Here is a 20,076-nt window from a genome sequence, read left to right on the forward strand (position 1 = left end):
GATGTTCTACTGGCTCCTCTGTACTGTGGTTGAGCTAAGCTTCTGCAGGCAGCACATCCAACATGTACTTCTACGTTTAACAGCATGGATCTGTGCATGTGTTACTGACTGTCTTGAGCTCCTGGCGTAGCTGCTGGTTGAGGTTGGAGGACTCCTGCAGTCTGGCCTCTAGGGCGGCGATCTTCTCCTCTTTAATCTCCAAAGATGATTTCAGAGTCGACTCCAGTCTGGTTTCCAGGAGCCTAAACCTGAAAATAAATACTCAAGTTAGCACTGTCTGTGCATTTACATCTTCAGTCTAGAGTGTGATCACACATTTGTAATCCTAAACACAGATAATGCATTATCGTCAGTGCCACAGCACAGCAAGGCCAACTGACTTCTTGGCAAAGGGTGTAGCAGGAGCGGGATGATTCTTCAACAGACCCAGAATGGTTAAAACTTCAACACCTGATTTAAAATGGGCCACATTGGGGACTTATTTGGACTGTACTGAGTTCTTATTTTAGCTCTGGCTTCTCCGGTGTAACAGCCATCACAGAACAGTGAGCTTTGCTGCTTGCGTGTGTCTTCGTGAAATGATACCTGTCGCTAGAGCTCTCGTCATTCAGCAGCCTCTCTTTGTTCAGTCCAATCTTCTCCAACTCATGGGTCAGTTTGTCCAGATCATTACTCATCTGCTGAGTCCGCAGCTTCTCACTCACAAGCTCCTAAACACACGCACACAGTTATTCATCAATACGCTTCCTGCACCGACAAGAGACGACGGATAAATCTGGAAGCGTGTGAAGCGAAGTCTCAAGACATGTTGGAATAACTGTTGTTTGCAGACTTCTTACCTCTCGGAGTGCGTTGAGGGTCTTCTTGTCAATGGTGCTCAGTTTGACCAGCTCCTTGTTCTCTCTCTCCAGGTCTTTGACTCTGGTGCAGGAGTCCCTGAAGAAGATCATCTCCTTGCCCATGGTCCGGTTCTCTTTCTCCAAGGTGGAGATGCGCTGGTTGTCGTCGTCCAGTTTGGAGTCGCGGATCTCGGCCTGCTGCCTCAGCCGCTTGTTCTCCTTCTCCAGGAACTTCTTGTCTTTCTCTAGCTGGGAGCTTTCCTGCTCCAGAATCTTGTTCTGTGGGATAACAGGACGTAATGCAGAGCAGACGGATAAAACATCATCTCTCTTAGCCTTGTAAATACATGTTTGGCAAAAAGGGCCAAAAATCTAATTTTGACAAATAATCTGGGATAATCCAACTCTGCTGGGTAACGCGCTGCAGTTGTATCAGAAGGAACTAAATGAGTGGCGGTGCTGCTCAAGTGCCAAATAACACATTTTCACATTATTTATCACAAAGACTCTCTCCCGTCGGCCTCAACTACAATTTTGGGCCAATCTGACCTCATTCTGCCAGGCAGACTCAATCCATCCCAAAAACAAGTCACAGAAGCAGTTTCAGTAAAACCCGTACAGCTATCCAAATCGATGTTGATCTTGTTCTGCTCCAGAGACGAGTGCAGCCCAAAAATCGGTATACTTTTTTTGAACACAGACTCAAAATTCAGTTGCAAGTGAAAGAGTTTATTTTCCTACCTCCTGTTCCAGCTGCTCCAGGCGTTTACTGGAGATCTTGAGCTCCTCCAGGTTGCGTTGGAGGGTTTGATTCTCAGTCTCCACCTCTTGCAGCTCTTCCTCCAGCTGTTGAATCTTTTTGCTGCTGTTCTCTAAAGCCTTCTGCAGGCGCTGGTTCTCTGTATCTAGGCCCTGGTAACTCATCTGGGACAGGAAAAGCCAGATTAGGATATTAAAAGCATCCATGAACTAGTTGCGCTGCTCCCTGATGCCATCATATGCCCGATCCCCTGCAACTTACCTGTAAAAATATTCATCTATGATAATAAAGGTGCCATTACCTCTACAGCTGTTCCGCACATCACAAGTCGTCTCTGTTAAGGACCATTTAACTCACACTGGTGCCGTTTAAACACTTTAACTAGCAGTAGTCTGCTTTTTAGTTTTCAAAGAAAGCTTTTTGCCGGTCATGGTTACATTTTAGCTCCGTCTTACTGCTGTCCAACAACAGAAGTACTCGCTGTATGACTGGCAGTTGCTGAGGTTTTACCTCTAATCGCTCCGTCTTTTTGGACGAGGCTTTGAGCAGTTCCATGCTGCGCTTCAAATGGCTCCTCTCACTCTCCAGCTCGCTGTTCTCGGCCTCCAGCTGAGCGGCCTTCGCGCCCGCTGACCGGAGACTCTCGGCCGAGCGCCGAAGTTCCAGGTTTTCATACTCCAGCTGGGAGTTCTCCTTCTCCAGAGCCTCCAGCTGGAAGGCCATGTTCTTCAGAGTGTCCAGCTTCTTCTTCTGACGACGGCCCTCCGCCTCCAGATCCGTGTTCTCCTTCTCCAAAGAAGACACCTACACAAAGAAGTGATGATTAGAGATGAGGAGTCCAGTGTTTCTGTCTGACCAAGTTAATCCTGATCGTGTTGCGTAATGGCGGCCCAAAACTCTCTACTTTACTTTACTGGCACAGCTTCAAATGCATGAGAAAATAATGCTTTAATGTTCCATATAAAGGCATTACATGTTTTGCAGTAATTTCTCATGTCACAGCTACATTTACCTGATTGATTTGGAGAGTAACTAACATGGAACAGAGGCTATTGAAGTTGGACCATCTGGGGAAACTTGCACTGACTGACTAACGGAGCATAAGACATCATACGTCATCGCAAACTACAAACCAGGTAGAAGACGAAATGCACCAGACCTTTTCACAGGTGATTCCAAGACTGGCTACTTTCTTCTGCAGGCTCTCATTGTCCCTTTCCAGCTTCTGCATCAGAACCTCCAACTCTTCAGCTCGCTCACCTTTCTCCTTCACCACTTCAAGCTCCTTACCTGCATTAGAAAATACAGAAGGAACAACCAGAATGTCAATCATGTGAATTCAAAATGAAAGAAAACAAAGAAGTTCATTTATAGAAAGGAAAAACTGTCACAACACCGATTGCAATGAACCACAAAAACAGTTAAAAAGCATGTCACTTACGAAGCTGTTTCCTTTCAAACTCGATCTTATTGAGTTTGGCGGTTGTCTCGCAGATGGACTCGTGGAGAATGCGATTCTCTTTCTCTACATCCTTGACCCGGGCCTCAGTACCAACCTGGCAACGCTGGCGCAGCGACGACACCGTCTGGCTCAAGTGCTTGTTCTCCTGCTCCAGACCCTTCAGCTGGAAAACAGAGATCAGCGTTTTAAAGACAGCGTTTCAAACCAACTGGATCAAATTGAACACAGTAATCTGCGAGTGCAGCTCGTCGTGTTTTCTCCGGCTCATCAAAGCTGGATTTTACAAATCAGACGGTGAAACAAATTAAAGGTGTCAGATTCGGGTCCAACAGCTACAAAGTCCTTGCAGACACAGCGAGCGACTGAATCCGGGCCACAGGGTACCAGAAATCTCTGTCGTCAATAAAACATAGCGGCAGTTCCACCTCATAGTTCTTTCAGCCAAATGCAAATCAATTGCACAAAGATTGCTCTCAAAAGAACTCCGTATAGACTTCAGTAAATTACACAGCTTAAGTCATGTTCTTGGAGCTTCCTGGAATGAGAATCAATGATGGTTTTGTGGAGAGAGCAGCGTCTATGACGCACAGTCTCAAAGCTCCGTTTGTCTGAATGTGTTGGTGCATCCGACCAGAAGCTTGTCCAGGATACAGACCATGACGTTAACGATGATATTCCAAAGCACGTGAATGCTTGATGTGATGACAGTCGCTCTCAGAACAGTCGGTCTGTATAAGATATTAGCTTGTTCTGCACAATGAGGGAATAATTATTCAACAAAAATGTGGCATTCAGGAAAAATGCCATTCAAGTAATTTATCACTCAGAAGATTGAATACACCGACATAAGGGTGTGAATCTTTCGCAATCTAAAACGATTCTCGATTCAGTACATAGGGGTGATAGGTTCAGGATCTACGCCGGTCCGCTGTGCGCAATAAAGGCAGTGTGACACATGATGTCATAAAAGCAGAGTTAGATGTGAATAAGATTGTTTTTTTAATGTTTTTACAGATGAAAAGGTTTTATAAACTAATTGCAATAATGTAAACGCACAGAATGAAACATCTATTCATGCTAAACTTGCACAAAGAAACACGTTTTACTAAAAAGTTGACTATTTCTAAATTAATATCGATTTCAAGTATACCAAGTTCAAGTTATACAAAAGAAATTAAATGCAGCCTGTTACATAAATACAATTCGTAGGCTTTTATTTCTCAGAGATTTGCCATTTTCAACACTAAAAAAAGAATGGTTTTGGGATAAGCTTCCCAAATTAAACCTGTGTGTGTGTGTGTGTCTGTGTCTGTGTGTGTGTGTGTGTGTGTGTGTACCTGTCTCTCAGAGTTCTCTCTGAGTGTTTCCAGAGTCTTCTCCAGTAAAGCGTTCTCCTTCATTAGGTCAGTACTGAGTGACTCAGCGCTGCGGAGCGACTCTCTGTCTGTTGTCAGTTCACTCCCCAACTGCTCCAACTGTAAACAATGTCGACGTAACATTTTGAGAAGACACAAACTGTCTAGATTGGGATTTAATGTCCGTGACGAACACTGATGGTGGCTCTGTAACAAATGAGCACATATTTCTAATATAATATGTGATTGCCAGTCACATAGAAGCCGATGCAATTATTAGTCCATGATACAGATATATAACGCATCACCTCATTCTGTCACAGCTCTGCAGAAAAACACACACAAGTTAATGTGTGGACACACTCTACCAGGAGCTGCATTCACATTTGAATGTGTTTTGGCTCTCAACCTCAAGTCACTTGGAAATAAATTTCCCACTTTGGATTCTCCCTTTGTGAGAGAGAAACACAATTTCATGCTTTTTATTCAGAGGGCACAGAGAGAGAGAGGCTTATGTTTCTGAAAATAGCTGAGACACGTCTCTTAGCGAGGGGCGTTTGGGTGTCAAAGACCGGAGAGAAAAGGCACCGCAGAGGTTGTGTGGATTTACAGCTTTGTTATTATCCTCCTATCCACCCCTCTCTATACTCTCTTTCTCTTTCCATTTGTCACTATCGCTGCGTGAAAAACCCTAAAGCCAAGTGTTGGGGTGATATATTATGGATGAGTGCCGGTCCAATATGCTAACCATGGTGGTGACCGTGATGAGGGGCAGAAAATTAAACTGCAATTCCAACCGATGGCGTAAAGTGAAATGTAAAAAAAACTAAAAACAATGAAGCCCTGGGATACCCCACAAAGGAATAGTATAAAAAAAATACTTTGGACCGATACAGTATCAGATGTCATATTAGTACGTTAATGACGTTTCTCCAGAAAAAATGAAAAACGGGAAATTATTAAGAACTTTTAACCACAGAAAAAAAAAACACACTGAAATACACAGCCCGGCTTACTTTCTGGTTCAGTCTGTGGTTTTCCTGGTTGATTTTTGCCAGTTTTGTCACAGTGTCCTGACTGGCGGCTCCTCTGAGCTCCTCCACAGTCTTCAGCAGGGTCTGGTTGTCTTTCTCCAGCTTCAACAGACGGCTGGAGGTCAGCTCATTCACCTCCTCACCCAGAGACTTCTGAGGGGCTGAGCCAATGACAGCACGAACATGTGCATTATACATCAACAATTTCACAAATACGAATAAATTAAATCAATGTTTGGTCTCGATTTTTGGTGTCAAAACCACAGTCCATTAAAAAAGAAATAAATACAAGGCCCCTGGGACCAACTTCAGAGGTCTTAAAGCTTTTAAAGTGCCATTTTAACAAACACACAACACAAAGTCTTTATCCAGATCCCTGGCTAGTTAAACCTCTTAACAGCTTTTATAATCCAAACGCACAGATTACCCTCCAAGAGCCACTGAATAGTAATTACAGGTCTTAATCAAGTGGAAGGAAAACCCAGTGGAGGCCGGCAAATGCAGAAGGGCCATGGGGATGACGCCAGGGCAAAGAGCCAATGAGCAAAGCCTTCAAGCTGGTCAAATCAGGTGACTGTCAGCTGCATGATACTTGGCTTCATCTTCTTCTTACCGTCAGTCAGTTCTGGTGTCTTGGATAGTTGCTCCAGTTCCCAGCCCAGATGCACGGACTCGTCCATGCTCTGTTTCTGGGCCATCTCAAGCACAAGGTTCTCCTCCATCAGCTCCTCCATACGTTTACGGTCCATGTCCCTCTCCTGGAGATAATAGAGATGGACGGTGTGTTGCGATAAACAAATGCTCAACACTTGACTGCTTGTCTAGCGCCAAGACTCATCACACTGATCTACAAATCATCTCACCATCTCCAGGTCATGGATCTTGGATTTGAGGTGCAGATTCTCTTTCTCCAGGAGGTGCAGTTTGTCAGAGCGGGTCCGGCTCGCATCCAGCTGCTCCTCCAACATGCTCTTAGTCTCCAACAGGACCTGGTTGTCCTCCTTCAACTCCTACAGAAACCACCCCATCAATTTACAGTAAAAAAAACACTTTCATCATGAGATTATGCTGCATGGACCTTTTATTTGGGTCACATGTTGCTTGCGTGCTGTTCACAACATGGCCAGTTTGAACTAAAATGATGAAGTCATGTTTATGTTTCAAGCAACAGCTAGTTCCCTGAATGTCAGCAACACGATGCTAAATTATCCCCGGGGTTGTCTTTTACCAAACACCCTCATCGTGGCTTGAGGTAACGCTGTGCGTGGGCAGTTGTGTACCTCGACTCTGGCCTTGTAAAAATCGATGTCGTGAAGCCTCTCCTTGTATCGGCTCAGCTCGCTCTCCAGTTTGTCGACACGGATCGCTTTCTCTCTGAGTGCGTCCAGCTCGTCGCGGTACGCCCGCGCCGATCGAGCGTCCGACACCAACTGGTAGCTCTGCAGGAGTTGACAGTCAAATATGTAGAGCATAAACATGTGGATATGCACATCTCTAGATGAGGAATCACGTGAACAAAGAGGTGAACAGATATACAACCATGAATCAAAAGCTACGGTTGTTTTCACCAGTCAGTGGACTGTAATCTTGTATGACAGACTGTTATTTATTCACAGATAATCTACCAAAGGCTTGTCTGTTACATAAACGGATAAAGAACAGAACAAACTCTACACACTATCAATTACCACAGGCACGCAGACACCTACGCGTCCTCCGTGCCCTGAACGTATCCGCCTTGTTTACAGCATTTAGTTTGTCAGCCTGCTGCCCACTTCAGAATCAAAAGCCGTGCGAGGCTGTTGCGAGACTAAAGATAGCTCTAATAGCCTGTAATGAGCTACGTCACGAGCTAGCTGATTAAAGCCTGGCAGCGCTGCAGACATAAAGTACTAAACAAAGAGGAGGGAGCAGCAGGCGAAGGGGGGATGAAGTCATATGAATGTTTGTGTGCAAGTAGGTGTGCGAGGGATCACCGTGACTAAGTTGCGTTACCTCTTGCTGAAACCTCTTGAGCTCCACTTCCATGTTGTCAAGCTCCTGCCTGGTGTCCAAAAGCTGCTCACTCTTCTCCTCTCTGAAAAAAAAGAGCGCGGGAGGGAGAGCAGTTAAACAAGGAGAGCACGGGAAAAAAGGTTGCAGGATGTAACCTAGAAAGAGGAAAGACAAAAAAGCAAAAAAGGCAAGAAAAAGAGGATGTTTTGTGTCTCTGCTCCTGTGATTAACATTAAACTGTACACTGACAATCACGGACCAAGTTTTCCTCTGCGTGCCAATTCAGAGTATTAACAAGGACATTCCTTTGGGGCTGTTTCCATTTCACAGCTAAATCGTTGAATGGTAGCAGCCTATTGACATACTAACACAGAAAAAACACATTTTACATAACCTGCCAAAAAAGCTTCACCATCTTAACTTTACTGTTAAGTATTTTAGTGTCAGTCGGTAGGCATTTTGATAATAAATTGGGTTGTTTCCGTAAACGATTGCTGTTAATAATGCAATTATGCATTCAAACATAGCATACGCAACATCCCGTTGGGCATAATAGGCCTTTGTTGAAAGACAAAAATATAAAATTCACCCAATAACCCATTCTCTGGTGTAAAAATAGCCTATTGTGTCCGGTGTGTTTGAGCTGTGATGGTCATGACATCATGTCTTTCCTGTGTCCTGCCTTGAATTCAGCGAATAATAAACAGCCTTCTTCATCACACTCAGCATAACACACAGTGACAAACAGTGAGGGGAAAGACAGCGATAATAAAAACTGAAGTAGGTCAGAGTCCTGCGACTACTTCAGGGGTCAAGTCTGGGGAATCCTCGACAACAGAGAAGATCAGAGGAGGAGAGAAGAAAGTTTTACATCCGATTGCGCAAGTGTTGCAAAACATGGAATTAAATGAGTCACTCTTTCACCCTCAATAGTAGGGTCTCACTCGCCTGTATCCATTTATTTAAGTGACAGCGAGTACGGCAGCCTGACATTTGCAGTCTATGTGAGTGTGTGTGTGTGTGTGTGTGTGTGTGTGTGTGTGTGTGTGTGCGTAAATTCTCACGGCTCCTTCCAACCATCGAGGGAGAATGTGTCACACTGCTTTGAAGAAAAACGACTGCATTCCTGAGATGCTCTGTGTGTGTGTGTGTGTGTGTGTGTGTGTGTGTGTGTGTGTGTGTGTGTGTGTGTGTGTGTGTGTGTGTGTGTGTAGGTGTGTAGGTGTGTGTGTGTGTGTGTGCATGAAACTACAACACTGAACATCTGATGGCCTATTTGATTACAGCTCTCTGGAGACTCAGGTTGCATCTCAATAAGCATAAGGCATCCTTCTTTTCTTTCATTTATCTCCTTCCTTACACAGTTCACGTTATTTGGAAAGCATGAGTCGACATGCAGGTCGGATTTTCCTTTACACAGTTCTGTTTTTGTTTCATCAGTTCAGCCCCTCCACCTCCTGCAGCCCCTCCCCCCTCCACAAACACCTGTCAACCTTAGAATGGAAGATTCGCTCTGGGCTCATATTACGGCTGCAGCTGGCTCTGACGCTGATGTTAATGGTTTAACACGAGCTGCATCTGCGCACCCACAGACACAAACACTTTTATGCACTGCTGTCTTTGAAAAGCCAAGAAACAAAGGCAACCTTTTCCAGCCCACTCCATGTCTAACTGGTAGTCTTCCTCATCTTAATATTTCCATAACCCGACAACCCTACATTTGTAATACTTTTGAACTGTTTCTTCACTATAATAGCATGCCAAGGAACAAATATCTCTGACTGTGCTGAGAAACAAAAACAGGTACAATACATACATATTCAAAGCTCGCACGGGACCTTTAGAGGTAAATGAATGGAAGCAGTACGAAATACACTTTTTGCCTGGGCATCAGGTTAACACTCACGCTGAAGAATAGCATCTCCAAATACGACCCTGTGTTTCATACTGTAGCTATAAACTCAGTGTGTGTGTGAGCTTGAACAGGAGGAGGGAAAGCAGCAGCTTTATCTAACATACCACTGAACCATTCATCCCCCCCTGGCTCGAACCTGGTCTCCTTCTGACACACAAACACAACCCTAAACAGTGTACACACAATTCTCCATTTGTATGCAGAGAGACAATATTTGTCGATGTGCATGCAGCCAGACACAAGAAACACTCCTCTGCCTGGGAGAAGAAACTGCATCATGTGAGCAGACTACATCAGCGTGCACTGACTTTAAGCCCTTTTTCCCTGTCTGGCCCATCACAACAACAAGTAACACCATGGCAACCAACAAACAAAATAACTCATTGTCTTGTCGGGTGATGCTCTAAAGCCCTATTTAGGTCTACTGACGAAATCATCATAATGTAGGTCAAGGATGTATAAGAGAGACGTCTACAGTGATGAATCTCAGCACACGAACGAGGAAAGATGCTTTTCAGTGTTCATGTGACCAAGCAGAGGGTGAGCTGCACTCCATTCTGAATTACAACCAATTGTTAAAGAACAATAGAGTCAAATAGACAATGGCATGTGTGTGGGCTGAATGCAAAGGAGACAGAAAGAGATCTCCTGCAAACTACAGGGGCAGAGTGACTCGGCATTCAAATACGATCAAAGGCCTTTTCCAAATCATGAGGATCGCTCGGAGATAAAATGAGGAAGATGACTTGTTTGAATACGTTTTTCAACATGCTAAGGTGATCAACATTCTTCTACACTGGAAGCCACTCAATCATGCAAATGATTCCCTTGAAGTAGGACCGACGCATTATCTGACATGAATTATCCGTCATTGAAATCTAATCCATGATTAGTTTAAATGGGGATTTTAATCTTGAAAACAAAGAAAGACTGAAGTACACAATACCTCAGGTTCTGTCAAAGCACTCTAACAACAGACTTGAGGCCAGCCAGTCTGATAAAAATGTTTGTGTAACATTTAAATACTTCCCCTTGTCAGAAGGCGCTCCCTTTCTACTGGTCTGTGTTGACCATTAAGCTTTTGTCTGGCAAAGGATTATAGCACTTTAAAAAGGAAGCTCTATTATTCATAGGCAGAATTTAAAAGGCAAAACAATTATATAGGTGTGTGTGTGTGTGTGTGTGTGTGTGGTGCAGTATGACATCTTAACAGCCTGGTCTTATGTGAGTAATGGAGATGTAGGGAGGAACTGAACCGCTGGTCTCTATGACTCTGCCTCTCTGCATAGTCACCGTCTTAAAGCATCCTGTTTGAGGCTCGACTGAAGTCATTAAAACTCATACACTCAGTGCGCTCCCGTCAGGAATGTGATGAAGAATCCCATTCTGCTTAAACTATAGCCTTTCCATGACCGAAACATTTTAGAAGTTCCTGATATTGTTGCGTTAGAGGATGTAACCAGTCAGGTCTTCAAACAGATAATAAATAAATAGTAAATAGTTAGGGTCTAATTCCAGCAACTTATCCTTTTGTACGTAGCTCTTGAGTTTGTCTCTGGAGGTATAGTTCCTGTTCTCCTGCAGTTGATCACCTTTGCCCAATCTCAGTATGTTTTTTACATCTAGCTGATGAAAAGCCGTGGCACTCACAGTTCCTGTCGAAGGCGTCTGATCTTGGCCTTGGCATCGGCCAACTCCACAGAGAGGTGCTGGCGGCTTTCGGTCCGCCTCATACTGGGAGAGTCACCGGGAGACTGGGTCGGACAGGGAGTCAGTGGAGACAGCTGCACACAGTCTCTCTCCTGGGTTAACTCCACTATAGTCTGCATGGAAAGAGGGAAAAAAGAATGAACAGGTAGTGAGATTTCTAGCTGTGTAGGTGAGTACAACAGTGCGTTAATGGAAGTCAGTTTTGACTTCTCAAAACCAGACTCAATAAGAGAACATACTACAAATAGTGTTAAAACAGAAATGTAATTTCTCATTTGTATTGAGGGGAACTCAGCATCATTGCTATGTCCTGAAACGGCAGCAGTTAGAAGTAGAAGTCAACAATTGGACAAGCATTGACAACAAAGAGGAGAGTTGATCCATGGATTCACCCAAAGCACCCCGACTACCTACAACTAGAACATAGGCAAGAGGGCAAAAAGTAGACCCAAAGTCCCACACAGCCGATTGTGATCTATTGCCCCAGAAAGGAAATGGGATTTTAATTGAGAGCGGCTGGACTACACAGTGATAATCTGGAGGCTATTAGAGCCCCCGACACACACAAAGATCAGCTATCATCTGCACCCTATGGGTTGGAAACTAATTCAATGACGCATATACTCTAAGTAAAAAGCACACACACACTCTCCAGCCACGAGACAGTTAACAGCTTCAACCCTTCCTTCCTGAGGCTGCTCTTTTGTGGCAATGTAAAAAAAGGGAAAAGTTTCCACATAACCCCGACTAGAAATAGCCCACCGGTTTCACTATCAGAGTTCTGTTCGAACAACTGTAACGAACATCCAGAGAAACCCACCGCACGAAACCTCCCCCCACATACATAGAAAGAGAATATAAAAGCACACAAACACACTCTTTACTAGTTTCCTGCACTGACGTTGCTTTGTTATTATATCAGCACACACACCTCCAGCTGTGTGTCCCTGTCATCCACCAGGCGTTTGAGGTGGAAAGCCAGGTTTCTGGAGAGGCTGTCCAGGTCCTCAGGAGGCATTTCCCCACTTTCCAACCACTGCAGGTCCACCACGTTCTCCTGATTATGAGTCACCTAAAACCACAAACATTCATGACACTTTGTCAGACTTGGCAAACGTTTAAAATGAACTCTTCCACCATTAGCAAAGTGTACATTCGATGAGTGGTAACAAAGCTAAATGAGGTCTGGGAGATGAAATATCTTAATGGTTTTCTATGGAGGAGAAATACCTCTTGGATGTGGGATGCTATGGAAGCTTTGGTGTCAAAGTCCAGAGTCTGGATACACTCGATGTACTCTTCCTTCTTCTCGCACTGTAAACAGAGGTGGGAAGAAGAGAAGAAAGACATTGATAAGGTTACAGTGTGAGGTGGGTCAGGCGCCAACTGGAGGTTAATGGAGCGACATTGCAGATACGTGACAGACACTGATCAGATATATATTTCCAGGAAGTTATATTTATGAACGAAGTCTAGTCTTCAAACATGACTTTATCTTCTGGATCAGACAAAGATCATTTTCCTCTTGTTGGCAGAAGATGAGATAAGAACAAAACTCTTCAATGTAAGCTTGAAGTAGACAGAATATTAAGTCAGAGTAACGCGCATGAATGCAACTCGTGTCTTTTTGCTGAAACAATAGAGCGTGTGAAAGGTCGATGGCCTTGTCTGAATGCAATCAGAGCTGAATAGGGCTTTGCCTCAAGACAGGAAAGCCATTATTTACAAAGCATTAGCTGTACAAGAGAGTTACATCATTTCATCAAAAGGGAGCAAATGGCTGTTATCAAGGAAGGGTGAATCAAACGGAGACTGGCTTTGAAGTTAAGGTCCATACTAGAGCACGATTACTGCCTTCATAACTCCCGAGATGAACCGCACCAGAGTTTGATTAAAACGGACTAAATGTTGGCTTTTGAAAGCGCCCTTTAGTGTCTAGCTGGACTAAACTGGGATCTTACCTGGACAGCGCAGCCTAGTAGCAGCAGCAACAGTTTCTTCACCTCCTCCAGACCTTGCTCTGAAGAAGAAAAAAAAGCACACAAAGACAACAAACCATCAAATCTGTCTCGTTTCTATTTGGTCTCGTCTGACATTCTGTTGAATCAGCTTTTGTGGTTTTGTGAGGAGCAGCCTAACAACCCACAGAGGTGAGTGAACTAATTCTGCTGATAGATGTTTTATTGAGAGCGATCAGAAACATTGCCTCGAGCATGTCACCTCAAAAATGAGAGATCTGGTGATTCATGGAGGGTGTTAACCGACATGATTACATTTGTAAAAGCCTTTCTTTAAAATGAAGTCCTACAAAGTACTTTGTAATAAAACATTGCCTTCAGTTAGAGCTGTAACATTATCTCGGTTGTAGCAGGTGTTTCTTCGACAAATCTTATTCATCTGCCTACTCTTGCACATATTCAAATGTATTTTCCTATAAAATAAACTAATCAAGATTTAGCTGGGAAAAAGCATCCCTACATCTCACATTTACTTGGACAGACCAATTAACCAAATTATTAGTTTGTTTCAATTCCCCCCTAATAAAACCCCCCTCTCTAGAAACAGCACCACAATGTTTCCCACGGTGTGGATCGCTGACAGGATGAACTTCCAGTCCTCTTCCACATGTCAGGACATAGCGTCAGAAACGGCTGAAACCAACAAACAGCTGCTCGCATGCTCAACAGGCCTGAGCTCATCTGAGGGATTTACTCCTGAACAACAGTAAACCAGGTGGTGCCTGTGTGTGTTACACGGACTGAGAGGTATACATGCAAGTTGTGAATCTATATTGATACCAGGACTATGAGTTTCCCCTTTTAGAGCACTGCATGCGTACGTGTGTGTGTGTGATAAGCTAGCTCATCGTGTGGCCCAGGGGGTAGTGAGTGCGAACACTGTCCGGCTCGAATAATAATAAATCCAGATTAGTGACCGCATGGTTTTTGTCGAGGGTGGTCTGTTTGCCGCTCAGTTGAATGGGCCAATCATCAGCTAAATGGCAGGCATACAGGAAGACAAGTATTATCTGCGAGTTTACAACTCGTGAGACTTTCCAAATGAATTTAAATTAAAATCTAAACGGATGAATAAAGCTACTTCTCAACATTATCGCAATTTAGAGAGCGGCAAGTAGACAAGCAAGCAGTTCCTTTGGGAAAGCACAGAATCCCAAAACAGAGAATCTATCCTTCAACTTTACAGAATCCTCCTGACCACCAAGTAAATCTCCATCCTCTCATTCTTCTTGACTCAATAGAGACACACAAGTCAATGCGTTATTGAGCAATCTAGACCTCGACGCGGTCTCGAAGTTGCACGTGAAATGATCATCTTTTAAATGCGAGACCGACATTATACTCATGAGGATTAATCCTTGATCAAAGGCGCAAGCCAGCAGTTTAAAAAGGACAAACTATCACTGATAAGAGAAAGAAAGCTGCTGCGCTGCTCTCTAGAAATAAAGGTTGTACTTTGTGCTACGTCACAGCGGGTTGTTTTGCATTACAGCTGGTGGAAAACTAAAGCTTTGCAGCAGCCTTCTTCCCCCTGTAGGTTATTTCACTGTTGATTTGCTCATTAAGGCCGGATAATGTTTGGATGTGTTCATCGTGGAAATTCAGCTGTAATTACATTTGTTCTGTACTGCAGCCAAGTAAAGAAGTTGAATTTAGTTTTTCTATGTCCAAGGGGAATTTTCCAGCTTTGGGTAGAACATTACAGCTAAATATATTACAAATGTACTAGTCTGTACCACCTCCCACATCTTTCAGGCGTCAGGGATGTGTCATTCGTCATTCTTTACACAACTATGTTGTGTGTACAACCGAGTGCAACACTATGAATGGCTGAATCTAAAACTATTATCCCCATTTCTAAAAAATGATTCTGTTTCATTCCTCTCTCTCCGACAGCAGATTTTTAAACCCACCTTTACTAGGAAAAGGTGTTTGTGGTCGTTACAAACAGCCGTACTCAAACTAGCTATTTTCCAGCTCACCTGAGCCTTAAAATGATGTCACTCCTGCTGCAGCCATAACTAACTTGATTAAATAACTGCAACTGCGGAGGACTGATTGTACCAAGTAGCACCCAGACATAAATGACACGGCTTGTGTTAACTGGGACACCGATGGAAAAGCTCAAATGAAGACTCGAGTTCCTTGCCTCATTTCCATTCCTGCTATTATGGTAGTGTGCTATCAGTCAAGAGGATGTCACCGTTTTATGCTGAGTCAGTACTAGAAAACCCGTAATCAGCACCTGCATTCGGGATAAGAGAAGAAATATTCGGCGTTTGAAGAGAATAAGAGCAAATTTGGGCCTGGAAGGATGACGATAGATAAAACTTAATTCTCAAAGCTGCAGGGCTTAACGGTGCACTATTAGAGCTGTAGGAACCCATTCTGCTCGGGGAATGGATTTAGCTCAGCAAATCTACTGAAGCAACATAGGAACGATAAGGACCCTCATAGGATAAATAATGTATACAGCTAGAGAGGGGGAACAGGAGGGAGAAATGGTAAGAGTGAGAGATGAAAGGAAAGGAGACAAAAGAGGGAAAGAACCACAGCGCACAAGCAACACAAACACATGGGAGGGATGTAGAACTGGAGACACCCAGAGAGAGAAAGAGAGCGGGAGGGAGGCAAAGAGGCAAGGTTGAAAACAGAAAAGAGAAATCTCCCGCTAGCAGCAGCAGCAAGGAGGGTTCAAGGAGGCGCTGCCATCTCTCTGCTAGCCTCCTCTTTTCTCCCTCCCTCTCTTCATCCATCCATTTATTCTCTGCAAGACGCACCCTTCCTTCCTTCCTTCCTTCCTTCCTTCAACATTGTTACAAATCATCTGCGCCTCCCGAGTGTTTGCATTCACTCATCTCGGCTTCCTTTTTTCGCCTCCTCTCCTTCCTCCCTGCTTTATCCTCCGAGCAGGAGACAAGAGGTCAGACGGACAGTGACTAACCCTTCTTCCTGCAACGCCATTGTTAATCTGTGTGCGAGGATGTGAGTGAATAAGAGGAAGAAAGAAGTGTGGCTGCCTACATGCGCAATCAATTGCTACAAGCCTCTCTTCTGCCATGATGAATAGAGTCATTCAGGACCCGATGACTTGCAGTTCAGTGGTGAAACTGGTACAAGCAATCCGATATTGCTTTGACAGCCTGCCAGAGTATATTCAGCCCATCTCACTGGAGCAGTGGATGGAGTTGGCTGAACCGTATTTTCAGATTATTTCAGGGGCACATGCATTTTATGAGACAAGATCGAGTGTCACGTGACATAAGAAACAATGTCCGAACAACCCGGTCTGCTTTTACACAAGAAGCACTGACCCTGCTCATCATAAAGAAGCAAATGATGAAATACAAAAATGCGTATTGGTCAAATTGGCATTTTCTTCTGTTTAGCCATCCTCGTAGCTTTTAACGCCAACCCAGCACTTACATCTTCTCAGTCGTACACACACAAAAACAATTCAGTCTATTCTATGGAGACACCACAACACTGTGGAAACAGACTGCTGAAACACCAAACATTCGCCTACACACATGGAGCACTGTTTGGTCCAGAAAAAAATTAATCAGGCCTATTTCTGCTAGAAAAGTTACTCCTTTGCGCACACACACACACACACACATAACCTTCAAGCCCCTCGGTTAATGCTTTCTGTCAGCTGTCAGCAGCTGCCTTTCCTGTTGTTGCTACTGTTAAAAAAGAGGTTCTGCTCAATGGGAGGAGCTTTCAGCTACAACCATGTTTTTGATCCATCCACATGTTTGGCCATATTTACGGAGGGAGGATATGATGGTTTTGTAGTCAATCACTGCAGACTGAATTCATGAAATATCGAGAACATAAATGACTGCAAGTGACGCAGCTACAGACCAGCATCGGACATTTTGGGGTGACAGAGTAACCAAATATATTTTGAGGGGAAACACTTAAGTTTTCATAAGATCAGTCCAGATCACTGCTGAAAATGCACAGGCTTTAAGATAGACTAAACAAAGGAGGCACTGTGTGTGTGTGTGTGTGTGTGTGTGTGTGTGTGTGTGTGTGTGTGTGTGTGTGTGTGTGTGTGTGTGCGTGTGTCTCTCCATGCAAGCATATGTGGTAAACACAACATGCATGCACAAGGTTAGTGTGCGTCTGCGCATCTCACTGTGCATGCATACAAGGCAGACTAAGGTAAATCAGAGCCTGGGGGTACTACAGTGCATTCCCACTGTTCACAGGTTTTAAACACACCCCTCCCCCACCCACGCACTGAACACAAGTGCACGCACTCACACAGATGCAGAGTCGTCCCCTGCCCCCTCATGAGAGCATAATAAAAGCCACATGGCCAATGACTTTCAGCTGGCAGACGTTGAGCCAGAGAGCCACCGCTGGTCTGACTGACTGACTGATTATCTGACAAGCTAGAGGGTAAAGGGCAAAAGAAACCCGGAGGAATGCAGTCCAACGCTTTCTGTCTGCTCCGGTCCACTTGCTCGGAGCTGCCCTCCGGAGATGTACACAAAGGCTGTGAAGCTGTGTGTGGACACACTTTCCCAAAAAGTAAAAATCCAATGAATGTAGTAGTTTTAGCTCTGGGAGCATTTTTTCCATCACACAGTCATGGTCTTCAACACAATCCTTTTATTTCCACACCCCGCACAGCAGGATCTAAAAGGATGGCCTGCTACTGGTCATCTTATCTCATCTCTTAGCTCACAGGCTTCATCGGGCTCACGTTGGGATATCAAGTCGCAGTTGGGGCTGCAGAGGTCAAGCTGCTCAAACGTGTTTGCATGAAACACAAACACTCGACACTGCGCTACTGTTGCGTCAAGGCTGCTCAGGCACATCAAATGTCTGTGGTCAGTGTAGGTCAGAGCTTTTACTGCAAAATGGTGAAATTAATTGAACACCTCAGGTGATAGAAGTACACAGAGTTAGCCTGCCTTCTTGTATCTGTCTTCTTCGAGCTTCATTAAGAGACTAGTGTTAGTGTGTCCATGAAACCAACCCATTCATCTGTCCATTTCCCATCACCTCAACAACACAATCAGCACTGTTCACCAAGTTCCGTGAAGTCTCTCCTAATTCTGCCATCAAGTCATTTATTTAATGAGCGTGGGTTATGAATGGCAGTCCAATAGACGGCTCATTATCGGGTTAATGGAGAAACAAAGAAAGTAAGTGGCTGGAAAATGAAATCGACATCCAGAGAGAAAGTCACTTGAATCCTCAAAGCAATGGATAATTAAAAGAAGACTGTTGTTGCTGATGTCTTATTGGAATGCATGTGTGCTCCTTGTGATCTGTACACATGCTTGCTGCTCAAGTGATTCAACTAGAGGAACGTCTTGAAGCAGATGTGAATATTTTTTCTGTTTTGATTATGTTTAGAGGCCAAGAGACACTTACCAGACAGAGGGTTGCGGCCCAGAACCAGCACGTTTGGTAAAGGCATCATCACCAGCTGCTGGAGGGTCTCCTGTTACACAAAGAAATAAAAAAGGAAGTCAGGAAGAGAGATCAATGTTTAGCATTTAAAAAGAATTCCAGATATGATAATGCGGAGATACAATTTGCACGGCCCTAACCTAGCTCAAACAACTTGATCTAATTATTCTTATTAACATAAGGAGTTTTTAAGAGTTTCATTTTGTCACAAGGAGTGTGCTTGAATCTTCCATTGACACTTACGGTGTCAATGGAAGATTCAAGTATATCTTTTTTTTCTAATCTTTACCTTAAATGAATGAGCATTGACGAGCCCCTAACATAATATTTACAACCATATATTACCATATGCATGTATATACTATACAGCAAAACTAAATCTTAATATAAATTGCAAACTCCTTGGTGATGGTTTTAAGAATGTTAAATGTGCACTCTCTCTCTTCCAAGGTTTTCTTCAACACCATGTTTCAGTTCCTCTTTTCTCCCATAAAAATGTGTTTGTACATAATGTGCATGTTGTTTGAAGAACCTAAATGTGCGCCTGGTTCCTCATGTCAAGGCAAATGTATTCAGCACAGTTGCAAACACAACTTCAGATCTATCCTCCTTATCGGGAGCTTGCAGCAGAGGCGACTGTCCCCCGTGGTCGTCTGAACCTTTGTTGGCTGCTTGATTTGACGCAGACAGAAAACCACTGGTATATAGGGGAAGATGTGAAGAATGTGGGGGGGGGGGCAGATTTCCAGTACATCACTCACATCTGGTTTCAAGCAGATAGCACAGAGTGACAAATAAAAAAGGAACTGCTACAAGATGTTGCGTATCATACTGTACTGTGCAAGTCTTAGTTGCATATTTTTGCACATCCCCGTGTTGATGACTGTTGGTTCAGGGTTTGCAGTTAACTCATGAAGTGGGATCCATGAAATGTGTGGTGAAAGAAGAAACAGTCATTACCACGTTTTCATTTGATCAAAATGGTGAATGAATGTATTCTTACATAAAAAAACGAATCGTCTTCAGAAGCAGCTTCTGTGAGGTGAAGATCTAAGTTTGGGCTGCACTAATCGTCAGTCACAGTTATTGAATTAGGAGCATGGTTGTCACGTTTTCTCTGTCATGGTGATATCAGCACTGACCCCATTTGCCCCGTCCGTACATCTCTCTGTTTACACTGGGGTATAGGTCATGCAGGGTCACTGACAAAAAAACTAAAAAAGCCAAGCCATTTTCAAACCAACGGAACAGAAATGAGACTATTCCCTTTTCAGGTTTGTGATTAAGATATTATAAAGTGAATTACCGGTATGTTGGTCTTGTAAATCGACTCGGCCTTTAAATTGACAACAAATACAGTGGTGCCAAAAACACAGTAAATAATTCATCAAATCCGATGTTATATGGTGACCCTGACTCTAATGATGAGTCATACTGTGTCAGGCTGTTCCAGTCAGGAGCGGTCTTTTTGTCCGATGACTGAGACAGATTGACTCAACAAGCGTCAGACAGAATAATCAGCGGCGCTCGGACGGCCACAGTTGGTGTCTCACAG

At 43.9% G+C, this 20,076-nt stretch overlaps 1 protein-coding gene across 5 annotated transcripts in view; it reads right to left on the reverse strand.

The window, feature by feature from the left end:
• Positions 1-20,076, reverse strand: part of ccdc88ab (coiled-coil domain containing 88Ab) — a 57,552-nt gene that overhangs the window by 14,603 nt on the left and 22,873 nt on the right. For all 5 annotated transcript variants that reach the window (XM_079280369.1, XM_079280370.1, XM_079280372.1 and 2 more), the window contains exons 4-21: positions 18,483-18,552; positions 13,032-13,090; positions 12,301-12,384; positions 12,002-12,142; positions 11,011-11,183; positions 7,446-7,527; positions 6,731-6,889; positions 6,314-6,460; positions 6,064-6,208; positions 5,433-5,611; positions 4,399-4,536; positions 3,041-3,224; positions 2,759-2,889; positions 2,110-2,403; positions 1,581-1,763; positions 840-1,118; positions 586-710; positions 110-248 (exon numbers count right to left, since the gene is read on the reverse strand). In XM_079280369.1, coding sequence (XP_079136495.1) covers positions 110-248; positions 586-710; positions 840-1,118; positions 1,581-1,763; positions 2,110-2,403; positions 2,759-2,889; positions 3,041-3,224; positions 4,399-4,536; positions 5,433-5,611; positions 6,064-6,208; positions 6,314-6,460; positions 6,731-6,889; positions 7,446-7,527; positions 11,011-11,183; positions 12,002-12,142; positions 12,301-12,384; positions 13,032-13,090; positions 18,483-18,552 — 2,712 coding nt within the window. The remainder of the gene's footprint in view (positions 1-109; positions 249-585; positions 711-839; positions 1,119-1,580; positions 1,764-2,109; positions 2,404-2,758; positions 2,890-3,040; positions 3,225-4,398; positions 4,537-5,432; positions 5,612-6,063; positions 6,209-6,313; positions 6,461-6,730; positions 6,890-7,445; positions 7,528-11,010; positions 11,184-12,001; positions 12,143-12,300; positions 12,385-13,031; positions 13,091-18,482; positions 18,553-20,076) is intronic.

This window comes from Melanostigma gelatinosum (assembly GCF_949748355.1).
Source record: "Melanostigma gelatinosum genome assembly, chromosome: 12".
Taxonomy (NCBI): Eukaryota; Metazoa; Chordata; class Actinopteri; order Perciformes; family Zoarcidae; genus Melanostigma; species Melanostigma gelatinosum.